Below are 11,035 nucleotides of genomic sequence, written 5' to 3'. Positions count from 1 at the left end.
ATGCAGGCGCACAACATGCACCAGCACCGCCACCACTACCAGGACTTCTTCAGCGAGTCTCTGGATGGTGTCGGTGGGTTTGGGTGCGCTCACCAAGCACCGGCGCACCACCACCAGCAGCACCAGCAGCAGCAGCAGCAGCAAGCTGAGACGTTTGAGCGCACGTTTCCCAGGAGGTCAAAGCAGCAAAGTCCCAAGTTTACAATGAGCAAAAAGATTTTCCCCTGGATGAAAGAGTCCAGACACTCAGATCAGAAACCCGGCAGGAGAACTGCAGGTCTGTATGACATATACAAATGGACAAACCGTTCTTAAAGGTCGCTCTTTTTCCATTTATTCTCCCTTTTCCAGAGCGAATCTACTTTATATTTCCTCCTTGTCACGTCCACAATGTCAATTAGCTGTTAATTAAGATGCACTCAGGCATGTGAGGAGGCCCTTTGTCCGTGGATTAAGGCTCACATTCATTTTAGGAGGAGAAAAACAAAACAATTTATTTATCACATTTAGAGAAGTTTCATAAAAAACAAAAAACAAAACAATAGCCCATTAAAATAAGAGAAATTATTAGGCTAAAAAGCTGAAATGAACAGTTTATAAAAACTGATAAATCCAAACCTCGATTATTTAAAGGCAATAAAATAAAGAAATCACGCGTTTTAGTAATTTATAATGACAGAAACACAATTTAGACAAATAAAATCAGAGTAATTAGCTTGAGAGAGTAAAATATTCAACGCTTTTTACACCGTCAGCCCACATGCACTTCAAATCTCTCAACGCCCTCTAATTATCCAGCACACAGCCTTGTGTTGTCTTAATGGTGTTGTTGTTCCTGTTTTCTTTATCCCTTCTTCCCATGTTGTTGCTAATTTATTTATCATAGATTTCTTTGTCGTTTAATTAATTTATTTGAAGGTATATGTGCTTCTCTTTTACGCATTGTTTTTTTTATTATTATTTTTGTTTATTTGGAGTAAAATAACATGAACCAGATTCCATTTATAAGACAGAAAATTGGCAGTAAATGAGCTGCAGAGGAAACAATCACAGACTTATCGATGAAGCTCTTGAATTCACAAAGATGCAAATGAAACCGCTTCTTTTTTTTTTTTTTTTTCCATTTTCAAATCTCACGTGTCCTGCACGCTCCTCTCCACAGACTGCACCGTCAACGAGAAGTGCTCAAGCGCGACCCCGGCTTCCAAGCGGACGCGCACTGCGTACACGAGCGCGCAACTGGTGGAGCTGGAGAAGGAGTTCCACTTCAGCCGCTACCTGTGCAGGCCGCGCCGGGTGGAGATGGCCGGCCTGCTCAACCTCCACGAGAGGCAGATCAAGATCTGGTTCCAGAACCGGAGGATGAAGCAGAAGAAGGATGAAAGAATGCACGGCCTCACTTCCACCACCACCACCACCGCCGCCACCACTACTACAACCACGACCTCCTCATGCTCACCCTCGTCCTCCCCCTCCGCCCCGGGCAGCCCCACTCTGTCGAGCCTGGGTTATGTCCATCTGGGCGGTGATTACCAGCCGGCCTCTCCTCCGCAGCCGTCCCAGCCCGCGTACACGGCAGAGTACTCCAAATATCCAGCTCCGGGCTTCACGCACGGCCCGCATGCTCAGTACGACACCTCACACACACCAAACCCAAGAGGAAATGATCTGAACGGGTCGTATTTCTCCCAGAGCTGCTCTCCTCAGGACAGAATCATGCAAGCTCCAAAACTGACTCATCTGTAGCTGAAGATGTTGCTTAAAGAATAAGCACACTACTGATCTCAGTGCATGTATTATTATTATTAATTTTTAATTTATTGGACTAATGAATCCAAATATTAGTCTTAAACTTTATTTATGTATTTTATATCGACACATATTTATTAATTTTTTGTTTTTTAGATCCTGAGTTATTTTAACTTTTACGCATGGACCTCCTCTAACTTTAGTCCAATTTCTATTAGTAAGACCAGAATTAAAATGTTGTAACTCAGGCTGATAAAAAAAAAAAAAAAAAGAAGTTGTCAAGATTTCCTTTCAGACTTGATAAATTAAAAAAAATTTAATCCAGTTTACAACAATGTCACTGCAATGCAAAAAAATAAAATAAAACAATAAATCTTTCCTTTGTTGTTAGAGCTTAATTAGCACCAGAGGTCTATAACATCACAGTCACTCTTACTTAATTACAGGGCCCGTTCAGATAAGTGTGGAAGGAGTTGGAGGATTTTCCATTATAGTCTCAATGTCGGGGAAGAGGGCCTATATGGTTCTTAAACGCGTCTTTGTTCCTTTATGGGCCAAACAAGCTGTCAATGTTTAAAAAGAGGCATGATGGATCACTGAATTCACTGCGCTGCCTTTTTTTTTGTCTCCCCCTGTCTGATTCAGAGTCCTGTTTGCAGGATTCATCCCGTCTAAAGGCCGAAGAAAGATTTTTATTTAATTTTTTTAAACCAAAACCTTATTTTTATGTCAATCTGCAGTTTGGAATTTACACTTAAAGTAAGATCTGAGATAAAATAGTGCACGGCAGACAAATAACATCAAACTACAGGCTATAAATAATGAAACAAAAGTTTAAATTAAAAAATAATGTGCATTTGTAGTTTATGTTATTAGTTCAACACCTGCAGGTCAAAAGAATAATTTACGCACAATAAATAAGAATGCATGATTTTTTTTTAATGATATTACATCTATTTATAATTTAAATAAGTATTATTATTGTTATTATTACTATTTTATACGTGCCATTATTTTATTTATTGTTATTTTTGCTGCTCCAACACCGTAGCCTGAAAAAAATGTCCTGATGTTTGTGTTCTTATCAGATGGATGAGAGAGTTTGATTGAAGCATTTGTCATGTAAATGCGAGCCGTTTGATGGACGAGCCTGCAGACTTGACAGAGTGCTGTAGGTCCGTTGCCATTGGCGTTTACAGGGTCACATGGTGTGTCAGGAAGGTGATATGAGGGTGGAAGGCAGTTTTACAGCTTTGACATACTACCTAGAAGGGTTAGGGGCAAGGGGAGCACCGATTAATGACTGCTCGGTCTTGATCAGTTCTGAACAAACAACAGACCCAAGTTCAGGATGAACTCCTACTTAGATTACCCAGTGTGCAACCGGGGAGCAAACATTTTCAGTGCCAAGGCCGGATACCACAATCTGAACCATGGATACATGTCGTCCAACTCGTGCGCAACAAGTGATAGTTACGCGCCGGACGGCCGTTTAGTGGCTCCAACTTCTGCGCCCCACCAGAGTCCGAGCCTCCCTCTGCACCACCAGCCCCACGTCAGCCTGGATCTGCAGTTTGCGGCGCCGGGGAGCTCCATGTATGGGTCACCTCTGGAGTACGGACATCACCAGTACGGCCTCGCTCCCGAGCAGGACCGGAGCTTTATTCACGCGCAGGTTTCACCCCTCGGAACAAACATGGCTCCCTACACCGGGGACAGCTGCGGGCCTGCACCGAACAGTCAGTATCTGCACCTTGGCAACGGGGATCAGAGGCAGCAAGAGTACTCGGGAAGTGCTTATACAAGGTTACCGCCTCAATGTAAGGAGAGGGACATGGAGCATACAGAGGAAACTTCCAAAACTTTTGACTGGATGAAAGTGAAGAGAAATCCTCCTAAAACAGGTTTGTAAGAAGAAACTATGAGCTCTATAAACAGTGCGTAAAACCGATCGAATGAAATTTTATGTGGCAACTAATTGTGCATTCTTCTATTTATCCTCATTCTGATCCCATTCTTCAGCTCCACGACTTTCATGTAGTTTCTCCCATCACCCATTCATCCATTTCTCCCCACAGCTGTCCTGTCCGAGTTCGGGGTCCCCGGCCAGCACAACGTGATCCGCACCAACTTCACCACCAAGCAGCTGACCGAGCTGGAGAAGGAGTTCCACTTCAACAAGTACCTGACGCGGGCGCGGCGGGTGGAGGTGGCGGCCAGCCTGGAGCTCAACGAGACGCAGGTGAAAATCTGGTTTCAGAACCGCAGGATGAAGCAGAAGAAACGGGAGAAACTGGGCTGCGTCCTGGTGAGCAGCCCGGCACCTGTGCAGAAACTCTCCGGCTCGGACACCTCTCCAAATGCGAAGGGGAAAAACTGTGAATCGTAAAAGTGACTTTTAAAAAAAGAAAAAAAAAACGACTGTGGAGGCCTGAGTAGTAGCTTTCCACATATCTCTCTAAGCTGCACCATTCCAGAAATGAAACTGTGAAATTTGCTTGTGGACTTGTGAAGTAAACAGCTGTGTCTGTGTCTGCTTATAGTGCATTGATTCTTAAAGTGGATGCTGAGAAACCTTTTTTAAAAAAATGTATTTTCATCCCTTATATGTAATCTCCCATAAGCCCATGCTGTGTGTTTTTTGTGTTGGAGCACTGATGTCACTCAGTGTCATTGTTTGCACTATTTATTTACAGGGTATTTTCAGACAATTGTTGAGATGATTTAGCTTAATAAAGTTTATAAAATGAGAAATTTGTGTTTGCTCCGTATGTAAAAAGGAAAAGTTTATATTTGGCGTTCAGACTTTTCATTTGGATGCAGATTTTCTTCTTTCATAGAAAAAAAGATATTGGAAAATCATTAAAAATTTGTTTTCTATACGTTTATTTCCATAAATATGCTTACCTCCCAAGTCCCCTTGCATAATGTGACAAGAGGAATCTTTCACAACACATGGGGTGGCTCCTAGCGACCTTTTCACCTCGAAATACCTCCAGGGGCTCTAAACATGACAACAAACTCCAGGGAGCCAGGTCTCACCCTCGGTTTGTTACCCAAATTCTGCTGGGGTACAGCTGACAGGTTGCCGCGGGATTTGGATTTCACACAATTTGATTTCTTTCAAAACAAAACAAAACAAAAAAAAAAAGCAGCCGGTCATTTAACATCTCTGTGCTCATTCCGGCCTCAACTTTAGCCAAACGCCGGCTGGACCTGACCACCTAGTTTCCTCTCATGGTAAAGGGGCAGCAGATTCAATATTTGCACTGGGTGTTAGGTTTGCACACACAGTTTCTGCCCCAACAGCACTGGCCTGTTGGTGCCCTTTTCCCCAAAGCTGAGGTTCACGCAGAGTTCAGGCACAAATGAATGCGGAGTCAATCTGTCAAGACAGCAGAGTGGCTCGGAGAAGTAAACTCCAGCGCTCTCTTGCTTTTGATTTTTTTTGCAGGTATCGCTTTTTGTATAGAGACTAACAAGGTGGTAGGACGTTTAGGCCGTGCCCTGGACTGCGGGAACGTTAATCCATTCTGAAAAACACGTTTTTAGGAAATGGAAATCAGCCATTATCTGAAATACATCTGCATGAGTACGCCGTCCTCTCACAACTATATTAAAAATTAATATCGCTCCGCGAACAGAAGTTACAGTTGAAATACCATACAGCCCATTACTGTAAATTAGAAACGCTCTGAGGGGTTTTTGTTGTCGTGCATTTCTTTAAAAGACGTAAGCTTGAAACTCAGATGAGTCACAAGGCCAAGGACTGGGAAGGCGGCAATCGATATGGTGAATAGTGACAGATTCAACAACAACAAAAAAAAGGGGGGGGGGGCGGTGCTGAAAACTAGTGTGGGACTTCATTCCAGAGGTGTGATCCCTGCCATCTCTGTAGGTAATATCTCAGCGCTCCCAGCGGGCTCTCCATCTGGAGGTGTCAGAGTCGGTGCTGCAGCCAACACCACGGAGACAGATGTTCAGCTGGGGGAGAGGAGGAGAATGTTTTTCACCTTTGGATCGGCGTAGCCCTCTTTGCCTTCTGCCGGGGAATGTAGGGCAAGGAGAGGAGGGCGGCACAGAATGGTTAATGTGTCGGAACAAGAAAGAGGAGCCCATCAAAATCGCACAAACACGAGCATCTATTAATACACCCGGCCCAGCCAAAAGTCTTTCTCCTCAGATATCTTACACATCTTTAGCCGGCCCGCCCCACTCTGCACTCTGTTTGAGGTCAGCCCAGTGCTGTTTGTACCCCATGCGGCTCGCAGTTGTTGCAGGCTCTTTTACAAGTCTATTGCCAGGCTCACTTCCTTGGTTTTCTACCAGTTCCTCTGTCGCATGTCACTCTGCGGGGTCCCCGGGCTTCAAAGGAAAACTAGATACAGTATTCATGGCATAACGGGGGGTTGGTCATCTAAGAGATACCACAGAGGAGTCATTTTTATTGGCAGATGTCAAACACAGCTTTTTAGGTTAACGGCATTTATCCAGCAGTATGTTGGCCAGATGCGGCGATTCGTGGAGCCGAAGTGTCAGAAAAGAATTCATTTCAAACCCGAGCAGTATTTCATTTTGGTTTGTCGACAACATGATGTATATTTTGAATGTTACAAATCACAGTTAAGCCATTCGCTTTGATTTTTATATTCCGCTGAGCTTTATTAAGATGGAGACATTCATTTGGTGTGTGATCAAAGAAACATAAGCCCTAAAAATAGGCAAATTGAATCTGCGGCAATTAATTGATCTGCAGAAATTTAATCAGCAATAATTCTGCAGACTGAATAAAACAGAGAATCATTTTTAAAGCAGCAACTTCATGCCTTTCTTTGGGTTGCTGGGTCGGACAAAACATGACATCTGACGGCATGGCTTTGAGAAATCCTTAAGAGCTTCATTCAGCACACATTTCTTGTTATTAAATTTGGACTTTTTCACTACTTTTTGATATTTTCTTTTAGACTAAATGATAATTACCTCATCAGGGAAGCAATCTGCAGATTAACTGATCGTGAAAATATTTTAAATGTGTCTTTATGATGAGACTTACAAAGCAGAAAGTATACCTGCCCAGAGGTCAGTGGATTAAAAGTACTAATATTTTATAATAATGAAAACGTTTAGGGCTTCTGAACAAGCGTTTAAAGAAATAATGAAAAGTCACATGTGTGATTTTTATCTATATGAATTTAATATCTAGTTTTCCTGTTATTGTTCGCTGAAGCTTTGTGGAGAGTCGCTGCCAAGGTATGAATGGCACACTCTGCCTCCTTTGTTGTGGCACTGAGGCTCTTTATAGCCCAGCCTCGGAGATTCTTGACAACCATCCCCCATCCGAGTCAAGCTCTATTGGATCTGGAAACGCCAGCCGACCTGAAGCTCCTGTCTCCCGAGTCCCCCCTCGTGACTGCATCCTTTCCCCACTCCATCAGCATAGTAACTGGGAGAGACAAGTGACTTGGCCAGGGTTAACGTCTTAATACTCCCTGGGATTGCCTGCAGGATCCAAATCGCTACCCCTAATAGTTTTCCTCCTCCGCGTGCCTGTCAGACCGCCATGACTATATGCCGTAAGAAAAACAAGACTAGCTGAGAGGCGGCGTAACGAAGCAGCACAATGAAATAATGAGGGGTGGTGAGGAAGAATAGAGCGCCCATGAAAGGTGTGTGGTGTAAATATTCAGGCCTGAAGTGATGCTCGCTGCCCAGGACTCTGGCGTGCCAGTGCCCCGTACTTTGCATGGAGAGCCCGCAGCCTTGAAATTAAACCGACTCCTTCCTTTAGAGCCCGGGAGGGAAAAACCAGAACTCAATCAGTGTCACGTCACATGGTTCAAAGCGGCCAATTCGATGCTGCCAGGAGGTTGAGAAATGCAAGGTGACAGTTCATTTTACCAGTGACAGTGTGTCGGTCTCGCTTGCTGGTTCCCCAGTCAATTCCCAGCGAGCAGTGAAGGTTGAGTGTTGCTGGAGACAGACAGCAGCTAACCCTCCTCCTCCTCCTCCTCTTCTTCCTCACCACCACCACCACCACCGCCGCTCTCTCATCGACCCTGCTCTGCTTTGTATTCCAATTAACTGGACAGAGGGAGAGGCAGCAGTGTGCAGGATCACAAGCAAAGGCAGACACATTCTTCTGGCTTCCTTCCAGTCTCTCAATCCCACCATTATCAATACCGCCGTGCCTCTCTTTTCCCTTCCTTTCCGCTCTCTTCGCGGCTTATGACAAGGGCCAGTTGTTCCAGGGGGATAATTCACAGATTCTTCTTTAACAACTGCCTCTAGGGACAATGTCTTAGTAATGAAAAATAGGTCCCTCTCACACGTTCATATATCACACGTAATAGAGGTACGCAATCAGTCAGTCGAGTCGACGCGCTGCTCACTGTAACTGCTATCCTTAACAGACACCTCAAATAATGCTGAATTAATATTTTGAAATGGCTCATATATCCTAACATAATACAATTTGAATGATTTTCTATTCACTGCTCTCAGGGCTAACATTGATCTGAGCACAAGCTGAGGTAACGCTCCGGGTCCGTCAACGTGAAGCTGACTGAAGGTTGTAGATTTAACGCATTTGCTCTTCAGTCTTTTGTGTCCCCAATCTATCATCGCATTTTTCTTTTTTTTTTTAACTTCACCGCCACCAAGGAACCCCCTACGCTGACATATGTTTGAGCAATGGGTGGGTTGGGAATACAATGAATTCCGAGGAAATCCGAAAAGTAAACTACCTCTTTTTATCTCCTTGAGCAACACAAACATTTACAACTGACCCTTAAGAATCAGGCCAAACACCTTTTTTTATTTTTTATCGAGGGCTTGGATGTGCTGTGACATGTCAGCATTAGGTTGAGCACCAAGTTTAGATATTTTCTACTATAAAGTGATTTATTCCTCTGATTGAAAACGATTTTTAAAATTTTGACGATTATATACAAAACCTTGAAAGCCAAATGTCTCACTTTCGGCCTAAAAATACACTCCTCAACTAAAGCACTTCCTTTTCTAACATAAAGACAAACAGAGCTTGAAAGACAGGCGTGGGTGCTTCACTATTTGCCCTAGTCCCTGCCTATCTGGAGAATGCAATGCGGTGTGTGCGTGTGTGTGTGTTTGCAAGGACAGGATACACACACACTCAAACACCCTTCATGCCCCGAGGATCCTCCTGACTCTCTCTCCTGGCTCTATCAGATCAGAGAGACCCGCTGTCCCTCCCCACACCGCAATGCAAATGAAAAGGAATGCGCTGATAAAAGGCCAGATCCTAGAGATGAGAGGGCAGAAGGAGGACAGAGGCAGCAAATGCTAAAGGGGGGAGAGCCTCTTGGGGAGATGAGAGGTGGCGGAGGAGTCAGTGTTGGTAGTAGCAGGAGATCATAGCCTTGCTCCCCCTCAGCGCCGTTTGATACAGAGCTTTTGTCGCTCTTTCAGCGGCGCATTGTTGGGTGGTGTAATCCCCGTCGGATTACAAAGGGCTTCCCTTTTCATATGGGACTGGCCCAGCAGGCAGGTGGCTGGGGCTCTGTGGAGCTGTCAAGGGGAGGGAACCTCTTTTCCAGGGGAGGGGACCCCAGTTCCTCTTACCTTCACAGGGGCTTTTTGCTGGGAGGCCAGTCAGGCGCAGGTCAACGTGGGGACAATCTTGACATGGGATTCAACTCACCCTGACCCCTCGGCTTCATGTAGAGATGTGACAGAGGAGAGAGACACCATTAATAGACAGCATTCAAATACTGGAAAAGTTATTAAATTAATAAAATATCATTTGCAGTGTCATTTTTATGATTCTTACCTTGCCTAGAAATATCTTCTCTTGTATCGTCGACCCTGTGTGCACAAAATATCCTCTTTTATAACATTAAATCCAAAATGCCGCATTAAGACACATTTCTGTTAAAACGATGTGTGTGTGCAATGTTGCCCAAGACCTGAAATAATCACCTCCTGACCTCAAACACACATTCCATATCTTAAGAGGCAAGAAAATTCATAACATCAGTCCCGACAACTCTTGACTGATATCCGCCGTTATCTGTCGATGCGAGCAGTGTCTGATTGGGCTTAGGTTATTTGATGGCTTTCCTTGTACTGTTTCAGTAATACGGGATCAATAAGACGATAGCGAGACCCACCACTATTTCTATTAGTAATTCTGCTGCTACCACCGCCTCCACACACACGCATGTCAATTGTGTCTGCAAAAGGCCGGTCCAGTCCATCCCTGTTCAGCCTCTATTGGTAATCTAAACCATTCGTCCATGAGCTGTCAGATATAGTGAAGGACTAATTTAGTGATGCTGCATTCATGTGTTTTGTCTGAAATATCCTAATTACTTTTTCAGGCTAAAACAAGGACCCATGAAAGTGATTAAAACAGTGACAGTGAGAATTTCTGATTGAATCAATTGAAAATCTGATTTAAAACCTAAAATGCCAGATGCAGTCCCTAAAATCTTATTAATTAACACAATTTCGCTTGGTTTCCATTACAGAGGAGCATTACACATCCCTATATGTAATATTTTTCAGAGCAATATGTTGTAAGGCAGTGCAACTGGGATTTACAATTGCACAGCTTCCGAACTTTAGCGTACTTGAAGGCAGCATGTGCACAAACAAGTCAAAATGTGCAATAAAATAAAAATAAATAAATAAAAAAACATCTAAAAGAACATTTAAATCTGCTGTAATTAAACGATTTATAGTTTTAACCAAACACAAATAATTATAACATAACTATCTCTGATTTACGATTTTACAACTGATTTAGCCAAGACGAATAATAAGGGCACATGAACGCAACGCTCACGAAAAAGTTGTGGGTAAATTTCCAATCAAATAACGCAACTTTTTAATCGATTAACACCCTTATTATAAGTTAAAGTGCTAAATATAAAAAACGTTCCTTAGTTGACACTTTCAGAGCTTCAGAGGCCAGTTAGTTAACCTTAAATAAGCTAACGTTAGCTAACTAACGGCCTCCAACCACGCCACAGGTAAGCTAGCAAATAAGGTAAGTTAGCATAATGTCAAACTCGTTAAGTTAGCCTAATGTCAAAGTACAAACCTTTGCGTGTTGTGTGAATGGTAAGCTAAACTAATTAAGCACCGCAGCTGCTATAAAACCTATAATAATGACCTGAAATGTTAGAATAACCGTGTTAAGTTACTATTTCCGGGTTAACGGTTAACAGAATTAGTAGCTAGCTGGTATGTGATAGCTCCATTTTCATTTCCTCCTGACCTTGTTGAGGTGTGTTGTGGTTTTATC

At 43.4% G+C, this 11,035-nt stretch overlaps 2 protein-coding genes across 2 annotated transcripts; both read left to right on the top strand.

The window, feature by feature from the left end:
- LOC311504286 (homeobox protein Hox-A3-like) lies at positions 1–1,746 on the top strand (the record flags this gene model as incomplete). The annotated part of the gene is made up of 2 exons (XM_084567305.1): positions 1–277; positions 1,163–1,746. The coding sequence occupies 2 exons, from the start codon at positions 1–3 to the stop codon at positions 1,744–1,746; spliced, it is 861 nt and encodes a 286-aa protein (XP_084423431.1).
- A 1,272-nt stretch (positions 1,747–3,018) lies between these two features.
- hoxb1b (homeobox B1b) lies at positions 3,019–4,472 on the top strand. The gene is made up of 2 exons (XM_084568331.1): positions 3,019–3,653; positions 3,828–4,472. The coding sequence occupies exons 1-2, from the start codon at positions 3,101–3,103 to the stop codon at positions 4,136–4,138; spliced, it is 864 nt and encodes a 287-aa protein (XP_084424457.1). The 5' UTR covers positions 3,019–3,100; the 3' UTR covers positions 4,139–4,472.
- Positions 4,473–11,035: the final 6,563 nt, after the last annotated feature.

Source organism: Chelon labrosus, assembly GCF_963514085.1.
Source record: "Chelon labrosus genome assembly, chromosome: 19".
Lineage (NCBI taxonomy): Eukaryota > Metazoa > Chordata > Actinopteri > Mugiliformes > Mugilidae > Chelon > Chelon labrosus.
Note: the sequence above shows the minus strand (reverse complement) of the source record. Positions and strands in the feature narration are given on the sequence as shown.

Coding starts and splice junctions, on each gene's coding strand:
- hoxb1b (XM_084568331.1), top strand. CDS start 3,101: ATGAACTCCTACTTAGATTACCCAGTGTGCAACCGGGGAGCAAACATT. Junction 3,654..3,827: donor GAGAAATCCTCCTAAAACAG/GTTTGTAAGAAG, acceptor TTCTCCCCACAG/CTGTCCTGTCCGAGTTCGGG.